General features: G+C 42.4%; 1 protein-coding gene across 1 annotated transcript in view; it reads left to right on the top strand.

Moving 5' to 3' along the window:
• PDE1C (phosphodiesterase 1C) overlaps nucleotides 1-11765 on the top strand; it is a 509522-nt gene extending 497757 nt beyond the window's left edge. Inside the window, exon 19 of the mRNA XM_019443747.2 lies at nucleotides 10833-11765. Within this exon, the coding sequence (XP_019299292.1) occupies nucleotides 10833-10876 (44 nt within the window). The 3' untranslated portion in view covers nucleotides 10877-11765. The remainder of the gene's footprint in view (nucleotides 1-10832) is intronic.
• Nucleotides 11766-17454: the final 5689 nt, after the last annotated feature.

Raw genomic sequence — 17454 nt, 5'->3', positions numbered from 1 at the left:
ATTTTTTTTATTTTTTTTATTTTTTATTTTTTATTTTTTATTTTTGGGACAGAGAGAGACAGAGCATGAACGGGGGAGGGGCAGAGAGAGAGGGAGACACAGAATCGGAAACAGGCTCCAGGCTCCAAGCCATCAGCCCAGAGCCTGACGCGGGGCTCGAACTCACGGACCGTGAGATCGTGACCTGGCTGAAGTTGGCCGCTTAACCGACTGCGCCACCCAGGCGCCCCGTGGCACTTTTAAAGCTTATGAACTCACTCTGCCAAACAAAGCGCATTTATTCTGGGTCCTGCTTCTATAAGCACAAAGAACTGACAGAAGCTTCAGAATGGTATTTTTTTTCTTTGTAATATAATCTAATTCTTAGGCAGGACCAGTTCCTGTAAGAAAAGAGCAGTATAAATCTGCCTGTCCCTCCCTCTTCCCACCCCACTTCTGGCCAGAATAAGTCCCTAGGTATTGTTTTGTTTTTGTTTTTCCATCTAGTTGTAATACTAACCTCAGATGGGTAGGGGGCAGTGACTGTCACTAATAGGGGTTGAGAGAATACTAATTTCCTTCTCTTCCTACCTCTTTTTACCACAAGCCACTTAAGCCTTACCATGATCTTATCCATTGAGCTTTTGAAATGGGGAAGACACTCCAGCACTCTTACTGTTACGATTTCTAATCCCTGTGAGGTAGAGAGGAAAAGTGGAGATGGCTGATAACGACTATTTTTTAAGTATGGGATTTCCATAAAGATCCATGTCCTAAGACAGATGGAAGGCCACCCATTTATCTGCAAAGTTTAAATTCATTTTCCCATTGACTGCCAACTTCACTTCATCAATTACACCCTCTTTGATCCATTTTTAATTAAAAAAAACTGTTGGGTCGACATCTTGATTCATTGGGAGTCTGTCAAATTAAGTTAAATGTGAGGATGTGTTAGGACTGGGAGTTGGGGGTGGGTGAAAGATTAGTTACTTGGCCCCAGGCTTGACCCTGGCATAGCCTCGGGTGCCACAGCGAGGCCAGTTGGGGCCCGGGAAGATTCTGCTGTATCATAGACGTAGATAGTAGGCCTTTCCTGGTGGAATTGTTTAAAGACTCGTTTAGGAGATTTATGAGCATTCATTATACTTTTGTTATATTTAAAGAAAATGAAAAACTGCTTTTGGGGAATGACAAGTGATAATAGCTACAGAATACTGTATTCAAGTGTGTATTTTAATGTTCTCTGGATTCTCTGCGAACGTTCTATGGCATACTTTGTTTTGTGCACCTGAGTAAGAGGTTCAGCTGACCAGTGCTTATAGAAGCACCTTGCCTAGAAACCAGCCATTATAGAAACAATTCATCTTTTATGACTCACTGGGTATAAGAAGATTCCAAACTTTAAGACCCAATGGTAAAAGGATATTAAGTAAATGTAACAACAGAGACAAATATGTCCGATTATGGCGGCTAAAACCCGAAATTACATTATACTGCTCTAGTACAGTAGATTGTAAAATTTGGTTAGTATTTTTTAAGTACCCACCAGGTCTAAAGCACTTGAACATGTACTAATAATATATTTAACTCTTAGTAAACCTGTGTGGAAAGACTTATTGTCCTTATTGCTAATCAATAAATTGAGATTCAAAGGGTTAAATTGTTACAGAACGTTTGCAGAGCTAGTGGAAAAGTGTAGAGAGGAGATTTAGTCGTGGTCCTTTGATTACAGGACTATATATTGTTTCCACATGTCATGTTGCTTGCAGACTTGCTGTACCTCTTTGTTGAGCCTGCTCGCCCGCATTATGCATCCTCTGTCCTTCAACGATGCTCTCATGTGGTTCCAATACAGAATCCAGGACCAACAACGATAGCATGATTGTTCCCAACACAGACTGGTTGTGTCCCTCTCCATCTTGGGCCAGTGTTGTGTTCTTTATTGAACCTATGTCATGAAGCGTTGGTAAGAGAAGCCCTACAACTGAGCTAACGTGACCACTCACACACCTGCAGATCAGCCTTTCAAGGACCATTGCTCATTGAATGCATCTTCCTGACCTCTCATCAGTTAATCCAAATGGATGGCTCTTTCCTCAACTTCCTGCTTCCTTTTCCCCATCCTCTCTACTGCAGCATTAAGAAAATACAGTCCATGGAGGAAAAACATTCCTTAATTATTTTGCTTCTGATCTTTGTGGGTATCTGACTCTATGCCATCCTCTTATCCATCCCTGATATCTCAAAGGAAGATATAATTTCTCTTCCTCTGTAAAACCAACGGAACTGTATCCTTTTTCTACTGCCAGAACGTGCTTACATTTGATTTTCATAGAAAATCAGCGATGAAATTCAACAATCAAATAGATAGATATCCAAACTGCCTAAGCACAACGACATTTCCACAGGCTTGCTCCCTTTGAATTTTTTGGAGGCTTTCACATTGTTGCCCACACCGTTTCATCTAGAAACTCTCCTCCATTTGCCTATGAGCCCTGCATTCTCCTGATTTGTCTTTTATCTCTTTACTTAACTGCCTGACTAGTTGGCTACTCCTCCTCCTCACGGGACTTTTCCCCAAATCAAGCCATCAGCCTTCTTCTCCTCAGATTTCTTCCAATAAACTGTATCTTTTCTTAGGATTTTAAGCACCAACTCCATCAGCTTGATTTCTAACTCCACAAATCTGTCCCTATCACTTTCTCAAGCCTACACAAGCATTCCCAACTCTGAGATGGACTTCTCCATCCCAATGTCTTGAAGGTACCCTAAGCCTCACTCCCGGATTCTTTTGCAACTGTGATCTTCCTGATGTCTATATTTCTGTTATTGCTACTACCTCCATTTTTTTTAGTCACCCATTCTCAAAGTCATTTATCTTTTTTATTTCTCCAAATCAGTTTTCACACTCTTCTCACTGACACTTCTCTGGAATTCTGCTAACCAGTTCCAGATTTCTTCCTTAATAATTATGGCTTTTAGTAGCAGGAAATGATATTCCCTCGCATGTCAGACACCTCCTAGCTCCAGAAAAACTGACTTCTAATGGCCAGTGGTAGAGGCTTTATCAAGACAAACATGAAGAGCAAGTCTGCCATGAGCATACTCCCCTGTTGGAGTTTAATTGACTGTTGTCTCATCTAGTGGGCTCCTTATAGGCTGAGATTCAGCGCCTGTCCGTGACGGCTGACAAGTTTACAGAGACGTTTGGGTGTTCTAGTATCCTGTACAAGCTCTCCCTTTCCCTCCTTCTTCCCGGCCATAATCAGAGGTCAGATGAATGCCAAAGCATTTGAATTCAAGCATTCTAAGCCATAAAGGCATAAAGATATCACTGGGTGGTGATTCTGTTCAATGAATGAATATGTGGAGAATATATTAATTGTGCCTTTTCCAGAAGACAAGCTCCTCATGAAGTGACATCTGTCACCTACACTCACCTTCACATGGAACTGTTTCCTGACTGAACCAGGCCTATTCTCCTGTATGTTCACATCATTCTTTTTATGTAACTCCTTCTACACCTATTGTCCTTATGAAAATCTTCGTTATTCAAGACCCAACAGAAAATGTCATCTTCTCTGGGTCATGTGCTGTGATCTCTTTGACTAGAATTGGTCTTTTGCCCTGGTTAACCCTCAGAATGATCTATTTTTGCTTCCTCGTGACACTTCAGTGATTCTGCTTCAAATTACATAGATCTTAATTATTTCTTACCATATGATCATTTTGGGGAGAGTAAAGACCACCCCCCCCCCCACACACACACTTTTTCATATTTGTGTTTGCTATGGCAACCAACACAGTGGTTCATATAAAATAGATCCTCAAAAATGTAATGGCTGAAGATGGCACCGAACAAGAGTAAATAGAGATAGAAAATGTGTGGGGCACCTGGGTGGCTCAGTCGGTTAAGCGTCCGACTTCGGCTCAGGTCACGATCTCGCCGTCCATGAGTTCGAGCCCCGCGTCGGGCTCTGTGCTGACGGCTCAGAGCCTGGAGCCTGTTTCCGATTCTGTGTCTCCCTCTCTCTCTGCCCCTCCCCCGTTCATGCTCTGTCTCTGTCTGTCTCAAAAATAAATAAACGTTAAAAAAATTAAAAAAAAAAAAAAAGAAAATGTGTCAGTATGTGACAAATATGTTACCACATCTCCTCTTTTCACTTACGACAGACATTACTAGTCAGTCAGTGCACCTCTTCTCACCAAGTCCAGACCCAGCCTGAAAAGCCTTCCCAACACAGAGCTCCATGCAATTGGTTGAAATCCGTTGGCATTTCTATTCTTTTAAAGTCAGTGTATCATCCCTGGATGAAGAAATAACCTAGTTTTGCCTTTACTCTAATTCTCTGCTGATTCAATATCTTCTCAGATGTCAAAATCTCAGTTGATGCAGAAAAAGAAATGTACGTTTAAAGATTGAAGTATCGTTGTACTTTTCTAAAAAAGAAAAACACCCTACTTGGCTGTTCATATGTGTCTCTGTTTCACCTGCAGACTCAAAATTCCTAGAGAATAATGGAATATAGCTCTAGGCCTTAGAGTCTCACCCTCAAAAGTAGGTAGCTCACGTAGGCCATTCTGTTCCACAAACATCTCTGCCCGTGGAGCTCCCACGTGATCCAGAATTTTGGAAACAAATATCAGAGTGTGATCTCATCATTTCCTAAAACAGGCTAAGAATGCCAGGGGTGATGTGGTATCAGACAACACAGTTGTATTGTCAGTCAACAGTCTTCCAGCTGAAAAAGAATTTGCATGTTAATAACCAGATGAAACCCGTATCACTAAAAGCGCATCCTGCCTCGCTCATTTCTGGAAAGGAAGTCGAAGCCATGATGAACGGGTAGTCCAAGCAGCCAGGTAAGGCACACATTCAAAAATGGTACTGATTAATTTTGTGGAATCAGGTTACCAGACTGGAATCTACTCACTTCTTATGCTGCACTGCCACCCGGTGTCTTTTAGAGGCATGAGCTGTTTGCTGGGTTCCAGGGCATCTTTAGTGGGGATGGTTTTTAGCTGGATGAATTCTTAGATTCAAAAGGTCAAACTGCAGCAAATACCATTCTTGTTCTGATCGTGCTGCTACATTTCTGTATATGTTTATACTATTATCAAACACAAGGCTTAGGTTCTTGAATAGCTTTATTGTTAGGACTATATATATTATATATAATTTATATATATAAAGCCTTAAATATGAAGAAAATGTAGTTGGAGGAAATATTGGGAGACAAATTGTAGAAATCCTGATAACTATAATAGAGACAGAGCTTGGGGAACGTGGGTGGCTTGGTCGGTTGAGCGTCTGACTTGAGCTCACGTCATGAGCTCGCGGTTTGTGAGTTCGAGCCCTGCGTTGGGCTCACTGCGGTCAGCCTGTCAGCGCAGAGCCTGTTATGGATCCTCTGCCCCTCCCCTGCTTGCTGTCTTCCCAAATAAATAAATATTAAAATAATAAAGATAGAACTCTAAGTTGACAATATCCATGACATTTATATATGAAAATAAATAACAATTTATTATTTATAGCGCCATTTCATTGCACTGCCATTTAATGACATCACCATTAATTTCTGTTTATTATCCCTAGTATGCTAGCATGCTGGCACCACCTTCGTTTCCAAGCCCTTTCCCCTCTATCTTTGCTACAGAAGCTGTGAAAGTTAACATTCAGTTGCCCAGTTTTCTTTAATTTAAGGGCAGTCAGGTGACAGGGTTTTTGCTGATGAAATATAAAGCTGCTTCTTCCAGTTCTTCTTTCCTGGAATACTGACTTTAGCTGGGAGGTACAGCAGCCATTTTGGGTCCGCGAGGCAATGGGGAGCATGGAAATTAAATCCGACATGCTGACCCTAAGGAATCAGAAAGATAGAAAGGGTCCGTGTTCCTGATGGTATCATTGAACCACTACACTCTGAATTACTGTTAAGTTACTATTTCTCTTGCTATTTCTGAAGCCTATTCCTAGCTAAATTAAAGACCCTGCTTCCCCGAAAGTTTCACCAAGGTGCTTAAATATTCGTTTTACTTTTTTGCAGGACAGAATTGTGTGTGTGTGTGTGTGTGTGTGTGTGTGCACGCACTGCATTCTCTAGGCAGTTGTCCAGGGCCAATATGATCTTTTCACTTCAGTTGTTGTCGCCATTAAAAACACAAGAAAACATTTCTGCTTACACTCTTGTTGCCCCCTTCGTCTTACTTGCTGTAGGAGGGCAGTTGCAGGCACCTGACAGACAGGTAGGAATTAAGGAACTGAAACAGGGTTGGGGGGCACCTGGGTGGCTCAGTCAGCTAAGCATCTGACTTTGGCTCAGGTCATGATCTCACGGCTCCGTGAGTTCGAGTCCCACATCTGGCTCTCTGCTGCCAGCATGGAGCCTGCTTCGGCTCCTGTCTCCCTCTCTCTCGCTCTCTCTCCCCTGCTCATGCTTTCTCTGTGTCTCAAAAATAAATAAAAACATCAAAAATTTTGAAGAAAATAAGAGACTTAAGAGTGGGTAGAAGAATGGAAAGTGCATAAACAGAAAGCATACACTTGGTGAAATGCAAAAAGGCCCATATTATAGGAGCACTGTGACCAATCGAGAGGCTGGCATGAGATGAACCTCTCTGAATAGGAAAGGGCTGAATCATGTAGTGGTCACAGAGGCAGATTGAGGATGTAGAGGAAGGAGGGAAGGTTTAAAATTTTTTTACCAAGTTTCCAGCAGGATAAAGTTCCTATTTGATAAAGATTGCTGTGGCTGGAGGATGGAGAATGAGTTGGGGTAAAGAGAAAAAAACAGAAAGCTAATAAGGAGACCGTAGAGATGGGAACTGAGGCCAGACTAGGAATGACATTGGAAACAGCAAGGTAGGTAGGGTTAATTCTGACTTGAAAAGTAGAATCAACAGAACAGGGATGGAGTGTTGAGGGAGGGCTATCTGCATGAGTGAGGGCAATGAAGGCAATGGTTGCTGAGGTGGAGAGTTCAAGGGCAGGATGGACGGGAGAGGTGAAGAGGAAGCATCTGGGGACAGAATGGAAACTGGTTGTTCCATTTTGCGCATGTGGTTTATAAGACACACAATTAACAGTTTGATTTGCTGGTCAGGAGCTCAGAAGCAAGTTTGCCTTAGAGCTAGACATTCCCGGAGGATCACATTACATAATTTTGAAATGTTCATGATCTACTTGCCCTTACCTTACTGCCCTTACTTGCCCTTACCTTACTGAAAGCAGTGTTTCAGTGAAGGAAGACTGGGAAGCATGTCTTGAATTCAGTTGAAATATAATCCCTAAAGTCCTGATTCATAAGACATTTGTAGTTATTAAAAGAACAGAAACTGTAGAGTCTAGAGAGCCATCATCAAGTAAGACCTTAGGAAGATGTTGGCTTCTTAGTTGATGTTAACAACCGATTGATAGCCACAGAGCAGCGGGACTTAGGGTTTTCCTGTGTAAACAGAAGTCCTGTGCCATGTTTGTTCTTTATTGATTTCTTAGTGGAATGTATGGGGGACATGCTCTCATTGTCCTGGAATGTACATACACACGCCATGCCACTTCCATTTTCTTTATTCATGCCTCTTGTTCCTGGCTTTGAGTACCATTCTTTCATTGTTTTATTGGACAATATTGATTGAATACCTTCACTGTGCTGTGTTCTGGGAATTTGCAACTCTGGCGGAGTCATAGTCCTTGGTCCCCAAGGAGCTCTCATCCGGTGGGGAACGTAGCTTTATGACCAAATAACTACCAAACAATGTGATAAGTGAGGGCTGTGCTCCAGCTGTGAATAAAGTGTTTTCAGAATAGAAAGAGTTGTTAGCTCTGGGGAATGCTTTAGGCCCAGAATTGGGATATATATATATATATATATATATATATATATATATAACCTGTCCCCCTGCCCCCGCCTTCCTTTCCAGTATCCCTTGCAGCCATTTCCCACCCCAGATCCCTTTCTCTAGTCCTACCAAATTCTTAACAAATCCCTCATCATCCCTGGCTCAGCTCATTTCTTCTTGGTCCCTCTGACGAGCCACATCTGGGGGAATATAGGCACGACTGCCAAGAAGGAAGAGAAACTATTGCTGTTTGTGGGCTGCTGTAAAGCCAGTCACCGGCTAGAAGAATCTTAAAGACGAAAACGAATAACTGATGAAAATAACTGAAGATAAGCCTGAAGCTGAAGATTAAAAATAAGATACGAAGTAGTTAAAAATAGAGTAGAATAAAATTGAAGGGAAAACAAAACAAGAGCTTAACAGACCTTATTAATTTAAAAAATGAGAAAAATGATAATAGTGAGAAAATTGGATGAATTTAGGTTTAGAGCAGGAAAGGCTAAAACTTAAAAAAACAATAGAGGGTGAAAATATGGTAAGGGACTGAAAAATGATCAGGTAAGAGATATTATGGAACTCATAAGAGATGTAAAATTAAGACAAAACCATTTAATATAGTCACCACCACTTCATGTAAACTCTCCAAACTTCTCATAAATGATATCTAGGAAAGACAAAATACAAAGAAAGAAAAACCCAAAAGGTAAAAAGTCCCAGCACCACAAAATCTGAGATTAAAAGATATTTAATCACAAATTCTCATAGGGACTATGCTTAATGATGAGGATTATGTGAACTTATGATTACAACAAAATAGATCAAAACAACATAATTATATTATAAATTTTGGTAAAACATTATTAGTCATCAAATGTATAATTTTGATGGAAATGTGTTTCCTAATGAGACAGTGAGGTCTTTTTCCTCATTAGATTATGGATCCATTGATGGATGTTATTTATTGCTGGAATGATATACTCTCATTTTGGGCATTGAAACAAGTGTTTGAGGAAAACTGGTTCACAGAAATAAGGATATGGAAATAGACGAAGTTTTATTATAGTTATGTTCCTTAAATCTTTGAACCTCGTGTGGGTAATGTGCCAAAAATATACACTGGTAATCTAGCCCCAAAATAGTTATTCTGACAGTTTAAATAGGACCTATTTCAACTTTGTTGTCAGTGAAAAAGTGGAAATGATGTGGGTTGAAAAGGATCTCTAAGCCAGGCATTAGAGTCACTCACTGGCTCAATTTTTTCAGGTACACCAAGAAGTTTCACCTAGACTCATCAATGATGAGTCTACATGTTGGCCATTCACCACTTGGAAAAATAGAAACAACAATTACAGCATGCCTTTGTCGATATCATCCTTTTCTTGGGGCACATTAGAGAGAAGGGTGGTGGGTGACTTCGTTGCCTGCATCCCCTAAAGAAAGGGAGTTCCAAGAAAGCAACACAAAGGGAGTTCACATGCCTCGTTCTGACCTGTCACAGCAAAATGTTCAAGACAGAAGGCCTTGATTCACACTTAAATGAGGCTTCCACGGTTAACTCATGTTTTATGGCGGGCCTTCCCTCTGCAGAGTAAGGTGGAAAATGGAAATTCATGTAAACATGCAGACCAGTTCTCAGGCAGCTCAGTTTTAGGGGACAGAGTAGAGTTAAGCTGGGAAGATGAGTCATTTAAAGTGTCCTGCATCCATGTGCCTCTTGGAAAGTCTTTGCGATACACATGGTTGGCATGTCTCATCTTGAGGACTGCTATTTGAAATTCTTAGCTGGAGCCTGCTTGGTCCTGTTTGGATGAGAATATCAATTCTAGGATTTTACATATTTAGTGGGGGGAGCTGAGGAGGGCCAGAGCAGACAGTTTGCCAAACCGGTTTCCTTTTCTGCTGGCCAGATGCTTAGACTTCCTTTCTCAGAATCCTTTGCAATCAAGTCGGTCATATGACCAATTTCTGGCCAATAGAATGCAGGGAAAGTGATGTATGTTTCTCCAACTCTTTCCCCAAACCTTCTGTACAATTCTCAACAATTTCTCTGTGGCCTCACCAGCTGCTGCATGCAGTGGGTGCAGTGGAGGGGTCTGAAGCCCTAGGGATTGGTGGAACCATGAGATGGAAGGGGCCTGAATGACTGAGTAGAGGTAGGAATCTCCTCCCCCAGCAACCCACACACACTGTGGCGTCACAGGAAACAATCCTTTCCTGTAATAACCCACTGAGACTTGGGGCTGTCTATTTCAGAAGCTAGCACCCCCCTCAACAAACAATGTTTACTTTCAAGTTTCTGCCAACGGTGGGATCAAAAATGTGCAAAGTTTTACTTCCTTTTATATCTTGTGGATTCTGGTTGGTGATAAATTGACCCAAATGTATTATCAGAGTCTTTGCGCCTTAGGGTTTGTATTTTAGGGTGAAGGGAAGGGGCAAGTCTGCTGGTCTTTAGATGATGGACTCTGCTTCTTTCTAAAATACCTCTAGAGTTATTTTATGGTTTTTAATATTTTATTTTACTCCCTATCATTAACTGGATAAAACTTGATTTATATACAAAGACTTTACAAGAGGAAGGCATATCACTCACATATACACACATATCTATATTCACATGAAGATACACATTTCTTCTTAATCTTTGTGGGTGGTATTGCAAATAGTAAAATATGCCTTTAATATCGTAGAATTCATGGTGACTTTTTGTTATGCATTTTTTCAAACGATGCTTTCCAAAAGTCTAAGTTTTCTTATATGAAAGTGGAACTTTTTAAATAATAATGCAGAGAACCATTGACTTAGAATATCTCTACTGTTTGTTCCCATTTATAAAATTCCCTAATTTCAGATAACTTTGTTCTTTTATTTATAGGTAAACTTATTACTTTCCATTCTATGACAACCCAGATGGAGAACCCACAACTCTTAACAAAGAGGAGAATGTTTTATTTTTAAATCAACTCACAAATTGAGTTCCATTTCCCAAGATGAATGTTATTTGTATTTTATTACAGACTGTGTTAGACACCTAGAAGCAGTCTACCGGGTTAAGGAATAAATATATGGATTGATGGATAAAATTCAAAGTCATAGCCACTAAAACTACCAGAGAGATACTTTTCGTTACCAAGGTCATCAAGTCACTTCTCCTGCCTAAGAACTCCAGCTTCTCATTGCTTTCAGAACACTGTCTGAGTGCCTAAGAAGACCTTAGGTGCCTTCTGAGATCTGTGCCTGCCTGCCTCTTGCCTTGCCTTCATTCTTTGCCCCTCCCACACATGCTCCATGAGCAGCTGGAAATAACAACAGTCCTGGGGTTCCCGGCATTTGCATGCCTTGTTCCCTCTGCTTCGTTTGGGTCAGCTAGTAGCCAAGACCGGGGATAAGGTGGGGCAGGAACCCAGCAGGTAGGGGCAGCTTCTGGGTCATGGTCCTGGGTGGGCGGAGCTAGTTGGGATCTCACAACATCAGCAGAGGCTTGTGGTCACTGTAAGTCAAGATCACAACCCAAGAGCAACGCTGCACACTGAGACGAGGGAGATGAGGCAGGGTGGTCAGAGGGCTCAGAAGCCGTGCTGCACCGTGAGCGGGCTTTTAGGTTTACTTCTGGAGGACTCCTGTGAGTGCCTGGGCACCCTAGCACACCCCCATCATCAGACTTACTTCACAGGCCCTTGGTTTATTAGCTATATGACCTTTCAAACAACCCTTTCCTTATTGATTAAGTGAACATAATAGTGGCTGGAATGACATTATAAAATGCATGTAAAGCTCATGGCATAGTGCCTGGAACATGGTCAGTACTCAATAAATAGTTATTTATATTCCCATCAAGACTATGAGTGCTTCCAGGAGCCTTCTTAAAATAAGACCATTACCTCTCACCCATTACATAGATTTCTAGGGGCTTTGGGAAGGCCTTTTTGCTCCCTATCCTCTTCATAATTTTCCCCTGAGCTGGCTGATGCCTGAGTGAGGCTTTATGCTATTCATTTAAAGGTGCTATCATTATTAAAATTCCTTCTAGAAAGCCTGGTTTGTGTACGTGTGTGGTGTGTGTCTAAATTATTGCTCACATCAGTCAATAGTGTCTTAGTGAACAGGAAATCTTTGAGAATCCCACGAGATCTCAGTAGATGATTGTACATCATGCACACAAGGTTGCCACTGAGTTTGGAGGCCAAAGGTTTGAGGATGGGGGCTGGCAGGGGGGCATGTATAGGGGTGTGGATGAGGAGTTAGGGGGGTGAGATGAGGAAGGGCAGCTAGTGTTCTCCAAAGGGGACAAGCACATTTTGAGCATGTCCTATGAGAAGGTCTCTCTGGGACAGGCTTTCATATGTTAGTTCTTTATATCCTTACCACATCATAAGAATTATCGTTCCCGTTCTAACAAGAGAAAATGGAGGCTAAGAGCATTCAGTGTCCTGCATGGGGCCACACAGCAGGTGACTGGGGAAGCTTGGGTTTGAACCCCAGTCTGCCTGAGTCCAAAGCCCTGCCTTCTTTAGCAGCTAACTACCTCCCCAAGGGACCGATGGGTCTGCTGCCCTCCTGACACCTCTGAAGGCCCCTTTTAAAGTGCTCGGTACTATAGAAACTAGGCCCCTTAGGGTGGCCTCTCCGAAACCCCTCCTCCCCTAACTGTTTCTTTTTAGGCAACACCTGTTTTGAAATGAGATTGCGTTCATCCCTGCTTCTCCTTACCTCTTCTCAACTCACATAATCCCTCTTCCTGACTCACCTGGCTGAACGCTAGGAGGTGTGAACTGATAACCCCCTAGGACCCATCCCATCACTCAGGGCATCTGTAGGACCTCAGTGATACAGACCGGGGCGGGGGGGGGGGGGGGGAGGTGGGGCACAGATGGGAACTTGGGAGGGAAACTTGAGCCCAATGAGAAAACAAATGTTAGTTGAGCACCTACTATGTTTTCAGGCTTTATATTCTCTTATTCAACCTATGTAATAGTCCACTCAGGCAAGCGAGGCTTAAAATCTCCTGTTCATTTCTCTTCTTATTAATGATGACCAAAGTCACAGTGTTTGGGGATGGTTATTGTGGAAGAAACAGATACAAATTCAGGCTTTAGCTTCTCTGTACTATGACATCTTTGGAGTGGCGATATTTCATATGTGAGAGAATGAATAATGAATATTATTTGGGGAAGGTCAGTTTGAACTATTGAAACGCTGTAATTCTTGATTCTAGGTTTCAAAAGTTATAGTTTTATTGTATATGAATACAAAGAGACCAAACTTGGTTAATGGCGGGTGTGTTCATTGTTTTTCCTGCAGCTAAGGACAGAATCAGAGGAGTTGTTACAATGAGCTGTTACAATGAGTTGTAATTGGAACATCAACTTCATTAAGTGGCCACTTCTTTTTTTTTTTTTTTAAGTAAACTCTACACCCAACATGGGGCTTGAACTCACAACCCTGTAATCAAGCATCTCATTACCGACTGAGCCAGCCAGCCAGGTGCCCCTAAATGGCCACTTTTAAAGTGCCTCAAGGCTGGCCCTCTCCTGTTCCTCTTGTGTCTTTTCATACCATTAACACACTTTGCCATGTTCCATTTCTTTACAGAGCTTCCCTCCATACAAGTTATTCTCAGTCATCCTGGTTCTCTCTCTCTCTCTCTCTCACACACACACACACTCATTTTTTGTGCACCCATTATTTTAACTCTATGACATTTTTATTTCTGATAAAAGAAATTACAAAGCAAAACTAAGCCTCAACCTGTCTAAAGGATCACAAAAACCTGAATATGCAGGTTCTAAATGAATGTTTGCAGGGTATTAAAGGCACTACCTTAGCGTTGCAATGTGAATTTTCTCCAGCAGGTGGGGGTGGTGTGTAGGAAGAAAAGCTGCACTCTGAGACCAGGGTCTCCAGGATAGACCAGAATAGACGCTGACTGGGAACGTTGCATTTGAGTCCGCAATCCTGTATTGAGCCGCTCTAGTCTCCGGGCACCGCCCTAAATGTGCAGCGGATCCAGTAGGAGTGAGGCAGTGTCACCCAGCTTGGGGACCTCACAGTCATAGGGGACAATGTGTCCTTGTCTATCAGGCAGGGTCATTCATTCTGCTTTTATTTATTTTTTTTTATAATTTTTTTAAACGTTTATTTATTTTTGAGACAGAGAGAGACAGAGCATGAATGGGGGAGGGTCAGAGAGAGAGGGAGACACAGAATCCGAAACAGGGTCCAGGCTCCGAGCCATCAGCCCAGAGCCCGACGCAGGGCTCGAACTCACGGATCGTGAGATCGTGACCTGAGCCGAAGTTGGCCGCTCAACCGACTGAGCCACCCAGGCGCCCCTCATTCTGCTTTTAGAGAAAAACCTTAAAAACAAATCCCACACCTTGTGGACTGCTGGTAGGAATGTAAAATGGTACAGCTGATGTGGAACACAGTACAGCAAGTCTTCAAAAAATTAAAAATATCTGATCCAGTTCCACTTCTGGGTATATCCTTAGAACAACCAAAAGCAGGAAGCAACCAAGCATCCATAGACAGATGAGCAAATAAGCAAAATGTCGTGTATCCGCAAAAAGGATGATTATTCAGCCTTGAAAAGAAAGGAAGTTCTGCCACGTGCTACAATGAATAAACCTTGAAGACATTATGCTGAGTGACATAAGCCAGTCATAAACAGGCGAATACTGTAAGATTGTATTTACATGAAGTACTTCAGAGTGGTCAAATTCATAGAGACAGAAAGTAGAAGGGTTGTTGCCAGAGGCTGGGGGAAGGGGGAGTGGGGAGTTCTCGCTTCATGGGTACAGAGTTCTAGTTTTAGAAGACGAAAAGAGTTCTGGACCCCAGTGATGATTGCACAACGTAATGCCACTGAACTGCACGTTTAAAAGTGGTTAACATGGTACTTATGTGTATTTTACCACACACACAAACACACACACACACACACACACACACCCCTCCATAACAAGTCCTCTGCCCCTGGGCCCCCTTGCAGTGTTTGCCCTCATTATAGAGACACAATAAAATTCCTAAGCAAACCTACACACATGTCCAGGCAGGGAGCCTGCAAACAAGACCTGGGAAGAGAGTGTGTTTTTAATTGCTTGCCAATTGTAGCAGTTGTGACCTTTCAAAGATACAAAAAAAAAGATAAATCCCCTGCCTGTGGCTCTAGCCACAGACCCAGAAAGCAAAAAGAAACAATTGTTTATTGACTACTCTGGGCCAGGCGGTCCACTTTATATCTATCGTTTAACTTTTATTACCACCTCAAAGAGCCAGGATAGGCCATTATTCTCACTTGACAGGTAAAGAAACAGGCTCAAAGTTCACAATATTCCCCAAGATCCAGAGCTAGTAAGCGTCAGGGGTGGGGTCTGAATTCTGACTCCAGGGGATACTCTGTCTGATAAGGAGCCCGCAGGCCTAGGCTTTGCTTCTATTAAGGCAGAGCTTAAGGGTGAGGGGAGGGTATGAGGATCACCCGAGGCCCTTTCACCTGGTGAGAAATCAACTTCCCATCTGGATTTGGTAGAGGATTCTGCAATTCTAATGAGCTCCCAGGTGTCAGGGAAGGTGCTGGGCCACACTTGGAGTAGCAAGGCTTTAATCTGCAGACATTCCAGAACTTTCTGCGTCTCAGCAGCTTTGTCTCAGGACTCTAAGCCAAAAGAACTTCCTTTTCCAATTTTTACTTTGTTAGCTTCACACAACTTATTAGGCATTATGTTCTAACAACTTAGCAGCCATTTGAAAAGAATTATATGCATAAATTGAAAGAAAACTATGATACTTTAATTTTATTCTTAAACAACCACAATTACTTACCAATGAGATATATGCACACCCGAGGCCTGCACAGTTTCTCAAACCTTGGAATCACTGTGGACAGCAACACCCTCATTCACTGTTCTTTTTTTTTTTTTTTTTTTTTTTAATGTTTTATTTATTCTTGAGGGAGAGACAGAGCATGAGTGGGACGGGGCACAGAGAGAGGGAGACACAGAATCTGAAGCAGGCTCCAGGCTCTGAGCCATCAGCCCAGAGCTCGACGCGGGACTCGAACTCACGGACCATGAGATCATGACCTGAGCCAAAGTTGGATGCTCAACCGACTGAGCCACCCAGGCGCCCCCCCTCATTCACTGTTCTTTTTTGGTGTGTGTGTGTGTGTGTGTGTGTGTGAAACACTTGCTCTTTAGCACAGCAGCAGTCGAAAACTCAGCTTTGAAAAGATAGGACATGTTGACATATGAACTACCTGGAATCAGTAGTGAACACAGAATCCAACACATATCAAGTATTGATGTATTTCCCTCGAAATTTAAAGTATCCATAACACTCCAGGGTTCCTCAGTGCACGGTTTGGGAAGCATGGCTTTAAGACACTAATTTGTGTCAGAGAACAGCAGTAAGGAGCCTGGCCAGGGCTTTGGACCAGGAGCCAAGGGACCCTTTAAGTTACTTTGTGACCTCAGCAGGTTGCCAAGGTCTTGGGGTCATTTTCTGACCAGAGCAGGGACCACATGAACTAACTTTTAAGATCCTTCAGATAAAATATCTATGATTTTAATGGTCGGTGCACACGTCTCTGGGGCCGTGGCTTATCATCAAATCTCACAGTACTGTCTTCATAGGAGTTGCTCAATAAAGAGCTGTGCAATGAGCACTTTCTAAAAACATCTTAATTTCTGGTGGAATGGGGTGGGTGGAGATTTTATTACTTTTGAAATATCCAGAGCATTTTTAGGTGTGAAAGAAACTTTTCAGGGGCCAGTGTTTTACAAGTAATTTTGAAAGGATGCACACGTAGTGAAGCCATTTGTGTCATGGAATCCCGGAAGGGCAGGGATATTAATAAACAATGAACAAGGACTCAAAACTAAAGTCTGGGAGTGGCTGGGTGGCTCAGTCGGTTAAGCATCTGACTTCAGCTCAGGTGATGATCTCGCGGCTCATGAATTCTAGCCCCATGTCCAGCTCTGTGCGGACCACTTTGTGGGTTGAGAATCTTAGGCATCCATGGTCCCCTCACCAACCCATGTGCAGAGGGGTGACATGACTGTGTGCTACATTCAGCAAACGACATAGCTCCCAAAAGCCATAACTGGGAGGGAGCTCCCTGCCCTATTTTAATGCTAGGGCTCAGGTATAATCCAGGTAATTGAAAGAAACCATTGGGAGTGGACAAGGAGACACTCAATCTCTATCTGTTTGAGAGGTAAAAAATTAGGCATTGTAAGCCAATTTATTTAATGAATAACAAACACAGATCAGCAGAATGCCAGCCATTCTTATTCTTTTTTTGTGTGTGGAAACCCTATAAAATGACTTTCCATTTCAAATGGAAGTTCCAAACTCAGAGCCTGACACACATCCCTAAAACGACCTCACGTCAGTATCAGGATGAATCACTGTTACCCCCCACCTAACTCAGCAATCCCCTCCCCTAATCATAAGGAGGCATCAGGGCTCTACCAAACCTATCTTTTGAGGATCAGATTAAAGAACATCCACCAATGAATCCTTCCTTGGTTTGCAGTTTACCGTTATTAATTTTAGTCGTATTGTTAACACAAATTGAGGGAATGAAGAGCTCTAAGTATGTGGGTGTGTAAGTCGGAGTTCTTTAGAGAAACAGAA

The sequence above is a fragment of the Panthera pardus genome, unplaced genomic scaffold (genome assembly GCF_024362965.1).
Source record: "Panthera pardus isolate Hobbes unplaced genomic scaffold, ASM2436296v1 HiC_scaffold_8, whole genome shotgun sequence".
NCBI lineage: Eukaryota > Metazoa > Chordata > Mammalia > Carnivora > Felidae > Panthera > Panthera pardus.
This window is presented reverse-complemented; position numbering and strand designations above follow the sequence as displayed.